Below are 18557 nucleotides of genomic sequence, written 5' to 3'. Positions count from 1 at the left end.
AAATTATCAGATAAACGTTCTTGGGCTTTTCTGGGGTTTCTAAATAGTCTGTCACGAGCAAGCATTCCTTTATAAACGGAGCGGGGGGTGGGGGTGGGGGGTGAAAGCTGTGTAACATGTGAGAACACGTATAGGCACAACAGTGTTAGCATTGCCAGTCAGGAAGGAAGGATGGGCTTTCCGATCCGTGATGGGGAGATGGTTCTAACTCACACAGAAAAAAAATCGGCCTCCTGCCTCAGGAGACTAAAGAGTGAAATATGAAAAGGAAAAGCTACTGGTAGCACATACGTACCAACGCTTTGGAGAAGAAGTTGGGCGATGTTTAATATGCTGAACACAAGCATATGACGGCTCAGGCAAGCTGCAGGTGGGGGCAGACCCTGGGGACACCAGCAACGACGGGGGAGGAGGGGTAGAGATACTATAGGAGGTCCCCAGGGAGAAGACGCCCATGGTAACTGAAGCAGCAGCAACAACTATGGCCAAGTACCTGGGCATTAGCACAACGCTGCTAGTAACTTAAATGCCCTGTCCATTACTCAACAGGTAAATTGTGCTTTATTCCTACCATGGAGACCTGCAGAAAAAGAATGAAAAGAATGTATCTGATACTGAGGCGAGAGAATAAGCAGCCAGGGAAATCCCTTGACAAGCAGAGTAAGGGAAACTGAGACACACAATCATTAAACAAGGCCAAACCATTTGAGCCATTTACAGCCAGCTAATGACTCACAAGGTTTTATCTTCCCTAACCAAGGACGCTTAGGAGCAAATGGTTTACCCATTACCAACCGTCCCAGAACAGACCAGTTTCCATGCTGATCCCTCTTCAATGACGTTTTTTAAAAGATGAAACTGACCAGAGTGTGACCCTGACCCTTCGATATGCTCATTTTGATGAATCAATATATTGAAGGACACACTGGGAAAACTAATGAACATTCTGTAAAGACCCGCCCCTGAGACCACCCTTAGAATTCCCACCTGCAGAAGAAAGATAAAAACCTCAAGACAAAGGACCCAGCGTGGGCTCTTTCTCTCTGAAGCAGAGCCATGAACTTTTTTTTTTTTTTTTTTTTTCCTGAAGCTGGAAACGGGGATAGACAGTCAGACAGACTCCTGCATGCGCCCGACTGGGATCCACCCCGCACGCCCACCAGGGGGCGACGCTCTGCCCACCAGGGGGCGATGCTCTGCCCCTCCGGGGCGTCGCTCTGTCGCGAACAGAGCAACTCTAGCGCCTGGGGCAGGGGCCAAGGAGCCATCCCCAGCGCCCAGGCCATCTTTACTCCAATGGAGCCTCGCTGTGGGAGGGGAAGAGAGAGACAGAGAGGAAGGAGAGGGGGAGGGGTGGAGAAGCAGATGGGCGCTTCTCCTGTGTGCCCTGGCCGGGAATCGAACGGGACTTCTGCACGCCAGGCCGACGCTCTACCACTGAGCCAACCGGCCACGGCAGCCATGAACTTTTTACTCTCCTTTTCCTAAGCTCTGAGGGTCCCCCACGAGGTGTGCCGCCAAGGGAGCCGCAGGCAGCAGCAGACTGTCTCGGGCTTGCGCCCTGAACCCTTCTCTAAGCCTCTCCACCCCCACTTTCTCTGACATCCAGGGAGCTGACAGCAGCCCGCCTTGGCTCACTTCTGTCCCTGTGACGTTTACTTCTCAGTGCGCTCACTCCTCTCCTATCACGTTTCTAGGGAGCCAGAGCACCCCACGCAGGCTGTCTCCTGTTGCTGCTTCTTAGATCCTCAGCCCTTCCTTCATTGCACTGTCTTCAGCTCTCTTAAAAGTACTCTCAACATCACCTGGACTGGTGTAGTGAAAGCTTTCCTCCAGGGAGTGGAGAACCGGTGCGCTCCAGGTGCGCCTGAGGCCAACTCCTCTGGGCCCAGCCCCCATCCGGTAACAATATTATAGGGGAAAAAAGTCATGTTGCAGAAACACATTTAAGGTGCAATTTGCGGGCAAGTGTGGAATAAAATAGAGGGGTGGGGGTCAGGAGGCGGGCCTGACCCTGCACTAGCACTCTAGGACCCGGCGACCAACCAGCCTGTTAGCAAGGGGGAGGTGTGGCTGGACCCCGCCGGGGTGGCCCGCCCACTGCCTCACCCCGCAGCTAGCAGGCCTTTCTTGCTGCGCAGGCGCGGCTTGAGCTCCGCGGCGGGGCGGGACCAGGGGCGGGGCGAGGCGGCCCGTGGGCGGGACCTGACCCCCGGGTTGGTCTGTGAGTCTCACCCAGGCCCGCCCCGTGGGGCGGGAGCCCCGGGAGCCCCGGGAAGGGCTTTGCATGGGCAGGCAGCTTGTCTCTGCAGGACAGAGAACCACACCGGCTTCTGCCCAGGCGACTGTGGCCACGATGGGCCGGAAGGTGACCGTGGCCACCTGCGCGCTCAACCAGTGGGCCCTGGACTTCGAGGGCAATTTGCAAAGGATTTTAAAGAGTGAGTCTGGGACAACGAACGTCGGGGACAGGGGAAGGGACAAAGGTTCGCTCTTGGCCGGCCTGGCTTGCTCGGCACACAGACAGCCTTGCCCTAGACAAGCTCGTAGCAGCGTGGGCACAGATAAGATAAAGGGTAATTACTGCGCCCGCCCGTGTAAGTGCCCAGGCCCTCCTCCCGAATGGGAGCAGGGATGTTTACAGAGCCCGGGGACACGTGGTGCCGACACTTGGTAAGACAAGTCTGGTCTTGGAATGCAGATGGAGGGAGGAGGGTCGGGTGCACCTGTCCTTAAATATCTTTAGGGTTTCCTGTGCCATCTCTAGAGGTAAGCTACCCATCCTGGGAGATGTGTCGGGAGAGGGGGCCAGTCACTGGGGGGGATGTTGTGAAGTGGCCAGCAGTGAGTGGGTGGTCTCTGGGGGCCTGCGGACCTTCCTGGAGATGCACAGTGGGAGAAGTGGCCCAAAGAGAGAGGTGGAGCCCGCACGCTTAGAGACTGGGATGTGGTCTTCCTTTTGTGGGATCACCGTAGAGTTATTGGCGGCGGCACTGGCTGACTTTCGAGAGAGTAGAAGTTTTCGTCATGCCTGCCTGCCCTGCACGGCCCTGCAGGTGTGGCAACCCCAGTCGTGTTGTACTCAGCCTCTTCCTGCGGGAGGGTTGCCAAGGGCAGTAAAAAACCGCATGGTTCCAGTGAGGACATCTTATCAGCTAGGTGCCTTGGACCTTCATCCTTTATATATAGTTTTTTTTCATATTGATCTGATGTCTTCTTATGGGAGCTCAGAGCCAGTCCAGTTGGGGTGAAGAGAAGTGTTCTTGGGTGGCCCGAGCTGTCTCCCCTCAGCTAGCCTCTTCTCCCAGACTGCACTTGGGAGCTGCTGGCCGAACCTACAGGTCCAAGGTGCCTGCCAGGGGCTGGTGCCTCCCGGTCCTGCCTCCTCCCTGCACATGGGGCTTCCGCAGTTGCTTGTTAATAAACTACCAGGGAGTGACGTCCTCCTCAGTGAAGCGGAGGCCCAGCCCTGCAGCCCTGCCCATTTCTCCTTTTCTGCAGGTGTCAGCAGGTTGGAGAGATGCCATCTCCAGATGCATCAGGGCTGGGAGGTCACGGGCACTTTTGCCTGTTGTTCTTTTTTTTAAAAACCACACCTGCTTCAGCAGAGTGTTGACCCGCCTTCAAACACGTTGTAGATGCTGAAATTGCCTCTCTTTCTCTCTTTTTTGTACCCGTAGGTATTGAAATTGCCAAACAAAAGGGAGCAAAATACCGGCTTGGCCCAGAACTGGAAATATGGTGAGCGCAGAACTTGGAAACGCCCCAGGGTGGGCAGGGAGGTGCCCACAGAGGAGCACACCCCAGGGTGGGCAGGGAAGTGCCCACAGAGGAGCCCGTCAGACAGACACCCAGGAGAGGCCCACTCAGCGCCCTGCACAGGAGCAGGCCCCGCACGGCTGGGAGGCCTCCGTTCCACCGCCCGTGACCCGTGGAGTTGAGTGTTCCCGGCCCAGCTGGTAAAAGTGGGGGCTGCGTCTGCTGGACCAGTGCCCCTCCCAGGACATCAGCTTTCTGTTTGGCCATAAACGGGTTTTGGTTGGGGGGGGGGGGTCTCAGCACCTTTCCATAAGCGAGGGTAGCGACCACTCTGCTCAGGAGTCGGGAGCACGGATTCCTTGATTTTCTTCTTGTCTCTCATTAAAGAAATAATAGGTTAGTCGCCACCTGAGCCCTCGTACAGCCTAAGGTTCTCTTCTGACCGTGGGCGTCAGCTGCCCCCCACCCCGGGGCTCCCCTCCTTTCCCTTTGGTCTCTGGGCCCCTGCCCAGTCCTGGAGCCTTCATTCCTTCTTGTCTCTGGACTTGCTGACCTCCTGCAGCGTGGCACTGGTCCCTGGGCCCCTGCCCAGTCCTGGAACCTTCATTCCTTCTTGTCTCTGGCCTTGCTGACCTCCTGCAGCGTGGCACTGGTCTCTGGGCCCCTGCCCAGTCCTGGAGCCTTCATTCCTTCTTGTCTCTGGACTTGCTGACCTCCTGCAGCGTGGCACTGGTCTCTGGGCCCCTGCCCAGTCCTGGAGCCTTCATTCCTTCTTGTCTCTGGACTTGCTGACCTCCTGCAGCATGGCACTGGTCCCTGGGCTCCTGCCCAGTCCTGGAGCCTTCACTCCTTCTTGTCTCTGGACTTGCTGACCTCCTGCAGCGTGGCACTGGTCTCTGGGCCCCTGCCCAGTCCTGGAGCCTTCATTCCTTCTTGTCTCTGGACTTGCTGACCTCCTGCAGCGTGGCACTGGTCCCTGGGCCCCTGCCCAGTCCTGGAGCCTTCATTCCTTCTTGTCTCTGGACTTGCTGACCTCCTGCAGCGTGGCACTGGTCCCTGGGCCCCTGCCCAGTCCTGGAGCCTTCATTCCTTCTTGTCTCTGGCCTTGCTGACCTCCTGCAGCGTGGCACTGGTCCCTGGGCCCCTGCCCGGTCCTGGAGCCTTCATTCCTTCTTGTCTCTGGCCTTGCTGACCTCCTGCAGTGTGGCACTGGTCTCTGGGCCCCTGCCCAGTCCTGGAGCCTCCATTCCTTCTTGTGTCTGGACTTGCTGACCTCCTGCAGCGTGGCACTGGTCCCTGGGCCCCTGCCCGGTCCTGGAGCCTTCATTCCTTCTTGTCTCTGGCCTTGCTGACCTCCTGCAGCGTGGCACTGGTCTCTGGGCCCCTGCCCAGTCCTGGAGCCTTCACTCCTTCTTGTCTCTGGACTTGCTGACCTCCTGCAGCGTGGCACTGGTCCCTGGGCCCCTGCCCAGTCCTGGAGCCTTCATTCCTTCTTGTCTCTGGACTTGCTGACCTCCTGCAGTGTGGCACTGGTCTCTGGGGCTGCTGCCCAGTCCTGGAGCCTTCACTCCTTGTGTCTGGACTTGCTGACCTCCTGCCGCGTGGCACTGGTCTCTGGGGCTGCTGCACCAAAGTGCTGCAAACTGGGTGTTTTAAAACAGCTGAGGTTCATGGTCTCACAGTTCGGGAGGCCGGCGGTCCAGACTCAAGGTGTCACAGGGCTGTGCTTGCTCCAGAGGTTCTCGGGGAGGTCCCACCTGCCTCTTCCAGCTCCCGGCTCCCAGTTCCTTGTCTTGTGGCCACATAGCTCCAACCTCTTTCCAGTGTCTCCTCTTATCTCTTTCATGAGGGCACTTGTCAATGGATTGAGGACCCACCCCACTAATCCAGGCTGACCTCATCTTGAGATCCTCAGTGTAATCACATCTGTAAAGACCGTTCTTCCAGATGAGGCCAGTGTCACCACTTCTCATTTTTTTTTTTTTTTTCATTTTTCTGAAGCTGGAAACAGGGAGAGACAGTCAGACAGACTCCCGCATGCGCCCGACCGGGATCCACCCGGCACGCCCACCATGGGGCGACGCTCTGCCCACCAGGGGGCGATGCTCTGCCCCTCCGGGGTGTCGCCATGTTGCGACCAGAGCCACTCTAGCGCCTGAGGCAGAGGCCACAGAGCCATCCCCAGCGCCCGGGCCATCTTTGCTCCAATGGAGCCTTAGCTGCGGGAGGGGAAGAGAGAGACAGAGAGGAAAGCGCGGCGGAGGGGTGGAGAGGCAAATGGGCGCTTCTCCTGTGTGCCCTGGCCGGGAATCGAACCCAGGTCCTCCGCACGCTAGGCCGACGCTCTACCGCTGAGCCAACCGGCCAGGGCACCACTTCTGAGGTTAGGACGTGGGCGCCGCTGTCTGGGGAGGCCATTCAGCCCGCTGCGGTCATCTGTCGCAAGGAGCCCAGGAGTAGGTTTCTGAGCGCTGTTTCGAATGGCTACCAGGGCTCTCTCTTGCCTGAATTTTCTGCGGGTCCCAATCTGTATCTTTTGCATTTTGTTTCTTATAGATCTGTATGATTTTGACCACATGAAAGGTTTAAAAAGAAACCCAAAACAGACACTCTTTAACGTGAGAATGTCTCAGTGGAACTTAAAACGAAGAGAGAGGGACAGGGACCCACTGTGTCTTAATTTCAGTAAAATGCATCATTTTCTGTAGCGGTGATTCTAACTCTGGCTGCACCCTAGAATCACCTGGAGGCTTTAGAAAGATCCCAGTGCCTGGGTCGCACCTGGGCACATGTGACTCGACTGGCCCCCTGGCCTCGCCCTGGGCTCCCCGGTGTGTCCCTGGTGCGTCCCTGGGGCTCACCTTCCATTCCCACCCTCTGCAGCGGCTACGGATGTTGGGATCATTATTACGAGTCGGACACCCTCCTGCATTCACTCCAAGTCCTGGCCGCCCTCTTGGACTCTCCGGTCACTCAGGACATCATCTGTGACGTGGGAATGTAAGTGCCAACGCGAGCGATGAGAAGCTCAGTCAAGAGGGAAGTTCAAGGGCGTGATTCTTCCAGCGCCGTCCTAGCTTGAGGGGTGCAGAATCTGCACGTGTCAAGATACCAAATGCCCTCTGTTGGGAGGTGGGTTTCGGTCCCCCCACCAGCCCCGCAGATACCTAATTCCCCGCAGCGGGGGTGGCTCTCGGAAGCCATTTTTGCATGTCCTCCCAAAAGCTCTCTGCAGGTGTGAACACACGTCACACCAGTGGGGGCCCAGTGTTCGCCTGTTGCACGGGCAGCGCTTTCTTCACGGTACGTTTTAGGGTGGTTCCGTGTCACCCCGTGTTGACCTGCTGACCAGGTGCTGCCAGATGGTGCGTGTCCCATAGGCGTAGATATATATATTATATATATATATATTATATATATATATATAATATATATATAATATATATATTACACACACACACACACACACACACAATGTGTCCGTAAAGTCATGGTACACTTTTGTCCAGTCACAGGAAAGCAACAAAAGACGATAGAAATGTGAAATCTGCACCAAATAAAAGGAAAACTCTCCCAATTTCATACCTATTCAGTGCAGTTTGATGTGGGCTCATGCACAGATTTTTTAGGGCTCCTTAGGTAGCTATCCCATATAGCCTCTACAGACTCGTCACTGACTGATGGCCTACCAGAACGGGGTTTCTCCACCAAACTGCCGGTTTCCTTCAACTGCTTATCCCACCGAGTAATGTTATTCCTATGTGGTGGCGCTTCGTTATAAACGCGCTGATATTCACGTTGCACTTTGGTCACAGATTCGAATTTAGCGAGCCACAGAACACACTGAACTTTCCTCTGTACCGTCCACATCTCGACTGGCATGGCCGTGGGCTGCTCCGCTGTATACACGGTGTTACGTCATCATCTGCGCATGCGCACATGCTGCCACATCATCCTACAGAAACTGGGAGGGTTTTCCTTTTATTTGGTGCAAATTTCCCATTTCTATCGACTTTTGTTGCTTTCCTGTGACCGGTCAAAAGTGCACATGACTTTACGGACACACTGTATATGGTGTAGGTAGGGCCCCAGTCTGCTGCTATTCTAGTTTCCTTGGCTGGTGGCCCCATCCTCTTCTCAAAGCCACTGTCATGTCGCTCCAGCCCCCGCTTCCATCCCACAGCTTCTCTGACCCCCCGCCCCGCCCTCCGTGAGGACCCTTGTGATAATATCGGGCCGTTCTGCACGGCCCAGGGTGCTCCCCCCATCTCAGGATCCGAACTCAGTCTTCACATCCGCAGAGGCCCTTTTGCCACGCAAGGCGGCGTTCACAGGTCCCAGGAGTTAGGACGTGAATATTCTCGGGGAGTGCTGCTGGAAGGGTCCTCTGTGCTGCTCAGCTCAGCCCTGAGCTCCTGCATCTCACCCGGGGTGGGCTTCGCCACCTGGCTCTCCGGCCGTGGCTCCTGCCGGCAGAGAGGACAAGGCACAACGGGGGAGAAGACAGGCAGCTGCTCTGAGAGGTCCAGGCAGAGCGGGGAACGGATCTGTCCATGCCCTTGCATTCTAGAAGGGGCTCTGGTGTGTGTGTGGGGGGCGCTCTGCAGAATTGGGAGGGGGCAGGGTTGTGCAGGAGGTCATGAACGGACGGAGAGGGGATGGGACAGCAGGACCCAGCAGGGGCAGGGAGGCAGCCTCTGGAAGGCTTGAGGACATTCTAGGATGACTTGGTGTCATTTTAGGGGACTCCCTCCCCTTTCTGAGCGGCACCGGGGACAGAAGCTTACCGCTCGTTGTTGGTTTTGATTTGAGAACGGGCCAGAGCAGCCCAAGTCCCTGAAAGGGCCTGAGATCCAAACGGAGCACGATCGTGCTGTTTGCCGACCGGCGCGTGCGCCCCTCTCTCTGCAGGCCCGTGATGCACCGGAACGTCCGCTACAACTGCAGGGTGATCTTTCTCAACAGGTGGGTAGGTGGTCACCGGGACCACAGTGACCCGCGTGCTCTCTCAGGCTCCGGAGGCAGTGACACGGTCCTGGGAGGCATCTTGTGAGACACCAAACAGGCAATCCAAGTGGCATTGCTTTTCTGGCTCCTGCCACCTCTGACACAGGCACCTTTAGATGTTAGAGAGACCACAGGGCAGGGTTCGGGGACACACGGCCCTGTGGCCGGGAGTCAGTCGCAGAAGGGCGGGCTTTTATTGTGCGTCCCTCTTAGACCCGCGGAGTGATACCTATTGGGTCTCGTTGTCCACGTCTGGGCTGGAGGGGTCCGCGGGCTGCTCCTTCTCTGGGGCGTGTCCACGTCAGGGACATCCTTGTCCCTTGCCTATAGGAAGATCCTGCTCATCAGACCCAAGATGGCCTTGGCAAACGAAGGGAACTACCACGAGCTGCGCTGGTTCACCCCGTGGTCCAGGAGCCGGTGAGTCCCGGCCCCGAGGCATGGGCGCATCACGGTGACGGCTCCTGGGGTGTCTGTGACGCATCCTGGCCGTCTGTAGTGATCATGGGTGGAGGGAGGAGTTACTCAGAATTGGGGACCGGCAGATGGAGGCCGATCATCTCAGGTTGAGAAGCCCTGCCCTATTATTGTTCCAGTTACGCCTCCCTGTTTCCTGTGGCTACTATTGTCAAGGGAGCCGTTGCACTGTGTTTATAAACGGTTCACATTTTTATGTAGGAAAACTGCAACTCCGTGTGTTGTTGCTGCTGTCATCGGCCACCTCCCTGCCTTCTCTTACTGGGCCTAGTGCTTTGTGGGGTTTCTTAGGTTCCCCCCCCCTTTCTTTCAAGTGGAAATTATATAACATATGACTAATTTTAACTTCTCCTGTCCAACATATCGACACTGCTCGGGTCACTTTCGTAGCCACTTTGGTTGGCCCGGCAATTTTCGGAACGCTCTAGAACAGATGTCTTGGAGGACTGGGGCATTTGTGGCTCTCCCCGACCTTACCGACCTTACCTCGGGAAGCCGCTCCCCTCTCTGCGGTTGGTGTCGGGTTTCTCTCGGTCTCTGGTTATTTTTACTTTGGGGGTTTAAATGGGTCGCTAATGGATGCTGGATTTATCCGCTGCCATCTCAGCATCCGGTGAGATGAAGTTGTGGAGTAAGTATGTACATCTTGGCGGTTCTAGAATAAACTCCAAGCGCACCAGGTGGAGTAAACTCCGTTTCGGTTTGCTGACACCCGGTCAGGGGAAAGTTTCCTCTTTTCCAGATTGAGATGCCGCTATGGCGCTAGTTAAAAAAGAAAAAACTTTTTTTTAAATTTTTATCTGTGCTCTGAGCATTTTAAATATTATAGGAACGATGTATCAAGGAATAAGATGGCTGAAATTCTCTTTAAACATTAAAATTTGGTAATACTATTGAAAGCACACTTTAAAAGTTTTTTTGTTTTTTTTTTTGTATTTTTCTGAAGTTGGAAACGGGGAGGCAGTCAGACTCCCGCATGCGCCCAACAGGGATCCACCTGGCATGCCCACCAGGGGGCGATGCTCTGCCCATCTGTGGCGTAGCTCTGTTGCAACCAGAGCCATTCTAGCACCTGAGGCAGAGGCCATGGAGCCATCCTCAGCGCCCGGGCCAACTTTGCTCCAATGGAGCCTTGGCTGTGGGAAGGGAAGAGAGAGACAGAGAGGAAGGAGAGGGGGAGGGGTGGAGAAGTAGATGGGCGCTTCTCCTGTGTGCCCTGGCCGGGAATCGAACCCGGGACTCCTGCACGCCAGGCCACCGCTCTACCACTGAGCCAACCGACCAGGGCCTTGTTTTGTTTTTTTTAAATTGAGGTATGAATAATGGTCTATAAAATGCATGGTTTTAGGTGCTTTGTGTTTGGCTGTTGAGAGCACTCATGCCGTCACCACGCTAAAGAAGATGGGGGTATTTCCACCCGCCCCGCCCCTCGCTGTTGGCCCCTCCCCAGCGTGATAGCCAGCTCCTCCTGCCTAACAGCATGGTCTTGAGGCGCCCCCTGTGGTTTATTCCATTACACTATGCAGATACTTCGCTCTTTTATATAATAATTTGGTTTTGAATGGCATAACTCTGAGCTTGACAGCCAACCAGAACCCCTCCTGCTCTGCCCGGTCCCGAGCCCTGTACCCTAGTCCATTTGCATTTGCTGCATTCTCCCGGGACCTGGGGGTCCTGCCCCCGAATCGCTAAAGGATGTGCGCCCGTTACCATCGCGATGGCCACAATGGTAGGACAGGGTTTTGCACACGGGCAGCCCTCACCTTCCGTGTCCTGCGCTGTGTCTTCCTAATGCGGACACGCAGGGGCTGCTGGTTTGGTGGCCGCTCGGTGCTTGCAGGACTCACTTTTGTTCAAGTCCACGGTCCAGCCGCAGGTTGTGACCTGTGTCTGTCTACCTTGTACACCTGTTGCTCCTCCCCAGGGCCAGCCAGCCGGCTGTCCTGTCCCCGTCACCTTCTGTCTCTGCTGTCTGGACCAGTTCACCCCCCCCCCACCTGTGTCCCCCGGGTCTGCTGCACCGCCGTCACCCTCGGGACGTCCCTGTCCCCTGGGCTTGCTCAGCTCCTGCCTCTACAGTCTTTCTCTGGCCAGTGGCTCGTCCCCGGGACCTGGCTTCCCGTAGCTTTCTACGGTTCTAACACCACCAAGCAACGAATGTAGTTCTGAGATAGCCCTAGACCCCACAGATGAAGGGCTGGGTCCCACAAGACTGCCCTGGCCGCCCCACTTCAGACACCAGTCACAAGTCTAGGTGGTCACCTGGGCTTCAGGTCAACTGGCGATATAGATCAGAGGCGCCGATGACCCCCTCCCGGGGTTCGATTAATTTGCCAGAGCAGCTCACAGAACTAATAAGCATTGACTCACCAGATTGCTAGTTTATTTTAAAGGGATGTCAGTTAGGAACAGCCAGATGGAAGAAACGCAGGAGGCAAGGTGTGGGGGAAAGAGGCAGGGCTTCCACGCCCCCGCTAGTGTCACTCTTCCCACACCTCCTCCGCATGCTCACCAACCCAGAAGCCCCCCCCCCCCCACCCCAGACCCTGTCCTTTTGAGTTTTTTATGGAGGCTTCAGTACGCAGGCACGATTGATCGTGAAAATCATTGTCCCAGAACAACTCCAGAAGGATCAGACATCGACCTGGGAAAGATCCGAGTGTAAATCTTTCAGAAGATGGCATCAGAGAGGATCCTGGCGTGACCTCGCCGCGGGGAAGACGTTGGCAGACGAGAGGCAGAAAACGCAAACCTTAAACTAAGACGTCAACAAATTCAGCCCGAACGCTGCCCCCGAGGACAGGCACCCTGAGGAGCCGGTGGACACCGCTGCCCACCCGGAGGAAGTGACCGCGGCTCTCACCGGGCGGACGTGTCTGTTTCCCGCGTGTGGGTGCCCTGGGCTGGGCTCAAACCTCGGTCCTGTCACCTCTTGGCTGAGTGGCTCTGGGCCAACAGAGCAACCGGAATGTCTGTAGGGATATAACTTCAGCCACCGTCCCGCGGAGCTGTGGTCGTGAGGGTGCCGTGAACCCTGGTGGTCGGGCACTGAGCACGTTGGGACTGAGAAACAGTTATTTTCCTCAGTTCTGAGAAAAGTGGCCTGTAAGCGATGCTGAATAGATAGATACGTGTTGAAGATTATTGTTCAGGATGGATAAGGACCCGTGAATCAGTAAGAAAAAGCTCCCCCCCCCCAAAAAAAAAACAACCCCAATCAAAGAAACACAGGAAGAAAAAGGAAAGGAACAGACCAATACACATTTCGTAGAAGAAAACCCGTAAGAATGCGAAAGGACAGCGTTGTCGCGGGTCAGGGCAGTATAAACTGGAATGGCGCTGAGATGCCTCTCTGCCCCACTGGAGTCATGAAATCAAAATGTTAGAAAACGCAAGGCTGCTGAGCAAAGGAGCCCCCCCCAACCCCCAGAAACGGTGTGAGGAGGGAGAGGTAATCCCACAGCCACCACCGTCTGCTGCCCGGGGGTGGGCGCCAGCATCGCCCTGGGCGGGCAGGTCAACAGCGCTGCGTGAACCTGGGTCTGCCTCAAAAAGATCACGTGGGAACAAAAGAAGCAACAATGTTGCCACCAGCCAACCGACAGAGGGTCCATGTGGAACGGCCAGGCCGCCCCGAGGTCAGCGGGGTCTGTGTATCCTCAGGCAGCCCCGAGGTCAGCGGGGTCTGTGAGTCCTCAGGCAGCCCCGAGGTCAGCGGGGTCTGTGTGTCCTCAGGCAGCCCCGAGGTCAGCGGGGTCTGTGTGTCCTCAGGCAGCCCCGAGGTCAGCGGGGTCTGTGAGTCCTCAGGCCGCCCCGAGGTCAGCGGGGTCTGTGAGTCCTCAGGCCGCCCCGAGGTCAGCGGGGTCTGTGTGTCCTCAGGCAGCCCCGAGGTCAGCGGGGTCTGTGAGTCCTCAGGCAGCCCCGAGGTCAGCGGGGTCTGTGTGTCCTCAGGCCGCCCCGAGGTCAGCGGGGTCTGTGTGTCCTCAGGCAGCCCCGAGGTCAGCGGGGTCTGTGAGTCCTCAGGCAGCCCCGAGGTCAGCGGGGTCTGTGAGTCCTCAGGCAGCCCCGAGGTCAGCGGGGTCTGTGTGTCCTCAGGCAGCCCCGAGGTCAGCGGGGTCTGTGAGTCCTCAGGCAGCCCCGAGGTCAGCGGGGTCTGTGAGTCCTCAGGCAGCCCCGAGGTCAGCGGGGTCTGTGAGTCCTCAGGCAGCCCCGAGGTCAGCGGGGTCTGTGTGTCCTCAGGCAGCCCCGAGGTCAGCGGGGTCTGTGTGTCCTCAGGCAGCCCCGAGGTCAGCGGGGTCTGTGTGTCCTCAGGCAGCCCCGAGGTCAGCGGGGTCTGTGTGTCCTCAGGCCGCCCCGAGGTCAGCGGGGTCTGTGTGTCCTCAGGCAGCCCCGAGGTCAGCGGGGTCTGTGAGTCCTCAGGCAGCCCCGAGGTCAGCGGGGTCTGTGTGTCCTGTCCCCTTCCTTAGGGAGGGACAGAAGCCACCATCCTCCTGTCCACGCCTCAGCCTTTTAAGTTTATTTAAGTAAAAGAGCCAGCAGCGCCATCCCGGAGGCTGTTGTGAATTCTAGGAAAGACGGAGAAGCCGGGTTCATTCACTGCCTCCCCGGTGCACACCGGCCCACAGCCTCCTCGAGGTCACGTCTGGGAACCATCTACTGTCGAGAGTCCTGCCTGTCAGCGGAGCGCCTCGGGGTGTCCTGCCTGTCAGCGGAGCGCCTCGGGGTGTCCTGCCTGTCAGCGGAGCGCCTCGGGGTGTCCTGCCTGTCAGCGGAGCGCCTCGGGGTGTCCTGCCTGTCACGGAGCGCCTCGGGGTGTCCTGCCTGTCAGCGGAGCGCCTCGGGGTGTCCTGCCTGTCACGGAGCGCCTCGGGGTGTCCTGCCTGTCAGCGGAGCGCCTCGGGGTGTCCTGCCTGTCACGGAGCGCCTCGGGTGTCTCCTTGTGCCCGAGCTGTGGCTTCAGCTCCTCTCCTGTCCATCCTGGGAACCTTGCGGAGCGGCCTGACCGTGTCAGAGAGGATACGGGTTTAGAATTCTATGTCGGGTGATCTTTCTAGAAGGCCCCGTGTGGGCTTCTCCTCGGGGCAACGTGACCCCGTTTCGGGTGAATCCTTGTGGTTGCAGGGGTGGGGGCGGCCGCGGCCGAGGGGACAGCGCTGATTTGCCGGCTCGGGGCCCCGTTGTCTCCCACGTGTGACCTTCAGATCTGCCGTTACTTCCCCTTCCAGGCAGACTGAGGAGTACTTCCTTCCTCGGATGATCCAGGATGTCACCAAGCAGGTGAGTCTCGGGAAGAAAACGCAGTGTCACTCGCCTGTCAGCATTCGAGGCTGGCGGTGGGCCGCATGGGGCGGGAGCCTTGGGGTCGCAGGGACAGGGCCACCGTGGCTCAGGTAGGTAAACACAGTGGGGAGGGGTCTCGGGACCCGGGGGCGGGGGTGGGTGCCCCTTTTCTCTGATGTCACTCATGCTGCTCCTGCTCATCCCACCCTCCCTGTCCCCAGTTCTCACTGGCAGGTACAAGTGGGGTCTCCTGTCCCACCTTAACCAGCTGCCTCCTGCTAATCTCAGGCTGGGGCCTGGGGAAGCCCGAGAAGCCAGGAGTTTCTTGCTATAAAGTTTATGGAAGACTTTGCATAGCTGCCTGTTTGTTCGGTGGAAAACCAACGTCAGAAATCTGGCTTGTGTTTGAACCACTGGCTGGACCTGCAGAGCTTTTGGTCTCCTGGCCTTATCGGACCTCGTCCACCCTCTTCCTGCTGGAAGCTGCCGGGTGGCTCAGCCAGAACCCTGTTCTGTCCACTTGCCGTGGTGGTTGGGGGCCGGGGCCCACAGGGGGTGTTCTGGGAGGGCCCCGGCTGCTGTGGCTCCTGCCTGAGTTTCCATTCTGGCTGCCAAGTGTATTAACTTGCCCAGGATGCCCGAACAAAGCACCACAGACCAGGCGGCTTGAACAACAGACATTGACCGTCTGGGTCCTGGACGCTGGGAAGTCCGCGACCCAGGTGCCCGCAGGGCGAGTTTCCCCTGAGGCCTCTCACCTGGGCGTGTAGACGGCGCCTTCTGTGTCCTCACGTGATCGTTCCTCTGGGTCTGTGTCTCCGTCTCCTCTTATAAGTACACCAGTCACATTGGGTGGCAGCCCACCCTAGTGACCTCTTTTTATCTTAATCACCTGTTTAAAGACCTCATCTCCAAAAGCAGTCACCTTCTGAGGTCCTGGGAGTCAGGACTCTTACTATATGACCTTTCAGGGACATAACCCAGCCAGCACACCAAATCCTCTGCAGCCCTAATTATCGTGCTCGGGACGTGCTGATCTGCTAGGTGGGTCAGCAGGGACGCACCTGAGCCTCAGGCATGGGCCTGAACAGATGGACCCCAGGGAGGGACCTCTCCCCTGATTCCACCCCCCCCGGCCCCCAGCTGTCTTCCTCCTTGCTGTCGGGGTTCTTCCTCTGTCCCCCGCTTCCCTGGTGGAGAGGGACCCCAGGGAGGGACCTCTCCCCTGATTCCACCCCCCCTCCTTGCTGTCAGGGGGTTCTTCCTCTGTCCCCCGCTTCCCTGGTGGAGAGGGACCCCAGGGAGGGACCTCTCCCCTGATTCCACCCCCCCTCCTTGCTGTCGGGGTTCTTCCTCTGTCCCCCGCTTCCCTGGTGGAGAGGGACCCCAGGGAGGGACCTCTCCCCTGATTCCACCCCCCCTCCTTGCTGTCAGGGGGGTTCTTCCTCTGTCCCCCGCTTCCCTGGTGGAGAGGGGCTGCCTGCCCGTGGGCTGAGGTCTTCTTCATTCAGGAGCCTGCCTACGTCACCAGCCCGGGTTCTGATCCCCGAGACAGGCTCTCTGGGGGCCAGCGTGGGCTCGCTGCCTTCCGAGTTAGCGGTTGGGAATGGCGCGGCCGAGACTTGGGGGAGAGATTCTCAGCCCGGACTGGTCGCCTCCCAAGTGACTCGAAAAGTTCCGACCTTGAACTGCAGCAGTGAACACATTTTAAAACCATCTGTGTGTGCATGTGTGCACGTGTGCGTGTTTATATATACACATATGTGTGCATATCTGTGTGTGCATATATATACATGCATGTGTGCATGCATGTGTGTATGTCTGTATGTGTGTGCCTGTGTGTCTATACACACATGTGTGCGTGTATGTGTGCGTGTATGTGTGTCTATATATACACATATCTGTGCATATCTGTGTGTACATGCCTGTGTGTCTATATATATACACGTATGAGTGCATATCTCTGTATATATGTGTGTGTTTGTACGTACCTGTGTGTATATATATATATGTGTGTGTATGTGTGTGTGCATACCTGTGTATCTATATATATATACACATATGTGTGAATATGTGTGTGCCTGTGTGTGCCTGTGGCACCATTTCAGCAAGGACCCTCTCACTGGGAGATACCTTCCTTTGCATTCTTCTGGGATCCTGTCATATCCTAAAAAACACTCTGGTGTGACCCACAAAGCCAGTGTGGGGTGCTCTCTGCAGTTTGAGGTGCAGCTGGTTGAGGACCAGTTGCAGGAATTGTCTGCGGCAGCTGTGGGTTGGAGGCGCTGTCCCTGCCCTGGAAGCCACCGCCACTCGTGGTTTATGAATGTGGCTCTGGAGGCAGACATACCTGCATTCTGCTTCCGGCTGCTCACGGGCTGGGCAGCTTCCGTCAGGGTTCTGGAACTTTGTGAGCCTCTGTTGGGCCATTTCGGACACAGGGATGGGGCTGCTTCCTGGCACTACCATCAGGCATGTCGAGGATGTAGAAAGTGCCTAGCGCCGTGTCGAGCCCAGAGGCGCCCTTGACAAACGAGAGCTGTTGTCGTTAATGACCAAGGTAGCAATGGCGGTTTGTGCCAGTGGACACTGGCAGAGCTGGGTCAGTTTGTTGCAACCTCATAAGCTGTGTGGCAGCTCTGAGCACAGCTCTGGGCTGAGGTACGTGTGACGGGAGGCCCTGGAGGGTCAGCACGGAGATGCCAGCTGTCACCAGGCCACCTGGGCTGGGACTGCTACAAGTCAGGGGCACACAGGGGCTCAAAGCAAAACAGCCGCTTTCATGAAAATCCTCTGAGTGACGTCTGGGGCTCTAGGTCAGAGGGTAGCCCAGATGGTGATGACCAAGGGGTCTCCTGTGGTCTTGTCTCTCAACTGCAGGAAACTGTGCCCTTTGGGGACGCCGTGCTCGCCACCCGGGACACCTGCATCGGGAGCGAGATCTGCGAGGAGCTCTGGATGCCCCACAGGTCAGCCTGTCCCTCTGTGTCACCGCAGCCCCGCCCTGGCAGGGCCGGCTGGGAGCGTGGGATATGCAAACGTCCTGGGGTCCCGGCCTCGGGCTGTGGAGATGCCTGGGAGCCTGTAGGGGCGTGGGGGGTGGTACGGGCAAGGTCACAGCTGGTCTCAAGGTCACAGCGGTCTCTTCCCTTCACCCACTCTGTCCACAGCCCGCACATCGAGATGGGCCTGGACGGCGTGGAGATCTTCACCAACGCCTCCAGCAGCCACCACGTGCTGCGCAAAGCCCACACCAGGGTGGACCTGGTGACCATGGCCACCACCAAGGTAGGCGTTGGGCTGGGACGCAGAGCGCGCGTGCTCCCGGGCTGGGCGCTTTCTGTCTCGCACACGCCCAGGTGCCCAGTGCCCAGCACAGGCCGTGGCTCGTGTGCAATGGCCATCGGTGCTGCTGGCAGTGGCCGGTGCTCTATAATCACACTCACTTCTCATTGGGGGCCACCTGCCTGACCTCATTCGACCCTCACCTCCACCCTGGGAGGCAGGCCCTGCTGTCGTCCCCTCTCTAGCACAGGACACAGGGCACCTGGTGGACAGGTGGCCGTGGGGGCTCACACCCCAGGGTCCGGCTCCCGGGCCCTCAGCCATCACACTGTGTCTCAGGACAAGTGACACGGTGACTGGGAACCAGGCATCACGGTGGAGCGCGGGGACCACCCACACGCTGGCCTCTCTTGTGGGTGACCCAGTGAGGGCCGTGTTGTTCGGTCACTCGAGGGGCGGGTTGGCATCTGCTGTGCTGGGTTGGGGCCCCGGCTTCATCTCGTGGGGTCGGTCTTCTGGGTGCCTGCGTGTCCCCTCCTGTCTGATGGAGAGGCCAGCGCCTGCCTCGTGGGGCTAGATGGGAGGGAACGTAGACCGTGTAGGTCACGCTTGGGGCCCCGGGAGGCCGGGTACGTGGCCTCGCATGGCCGTGAACTTCCACACTTCTGGAGTGTGCGTTTCTTGGTTGAGGGTGCTGGTGATGAGCTGGTGGGAGGGTGCTGGTGGTGAGCGGGTGGGAGGGTGCTGGT

General features: G+C 57.7%; 1 protein-coding gene across 2 annotated transcripts in view; it reads left to right on the top strand.

Moving 5' to 3' along the window:
• The first annotated feature begins 2235 nt into the window (after nt 1–2235).
• Nucleotides 2236–18557, top strand: part of NADSYN1 (NAD synthetase 1) — a 34219-nt gene continuing 17897 nt past the window's right edge. For both annotated transcript variants that reach the window (XM_066380982.1, XM_066380895.1), the window contains exons 1-8: nt 2236–2441; nt 3681–3741; nt 6643–6759; nt 8671–8724; nt 9097–9186; nt 14469–14520; nt 17404–17492; nt 17694–17811. In XM_066380982.1, coding sequence (XP_066237079.1) covers nt 2288–2441; nt 3681–3741; nt 6643–6759; nt 8671–8724; nt 9097–9186; nt 14469–14520; nt 17404–17492; nt 17694–17811 — 735 coding nt within the window. In that variant the 5' untranslated portion in view covers nt 2236–2287. The remainder of the gene's footprint in view (nt 2442–3680; nt 3742–6642; nt 6760–8670; nt 8725–9096; nt 9187–14468; nt 14521–17403; nt 17493–17693; nt 17812–18557) is intronic.

This window comes from Saccopteryx leptura, chromosome 1 (genome assembly GCF_036850995.1).
Source record: "Saccopteryx leptura isolate mSacLep1 chromosome 1, mSacLep1_pri_phased_curated, whole genome shotgun sequence".
Taxonomy (NCBI): Eukaryota; Metazoa; Chordata; class Mammalia; order Chiroptera; family Emballonuridae; genus Saccopteryx; species Saccopteryx leptura.
The sequence above is the reverse complement of the archived record's forward strand: the minus strand, read 5'-3'. Positions and strand labels throughout refer to the sequence as shown.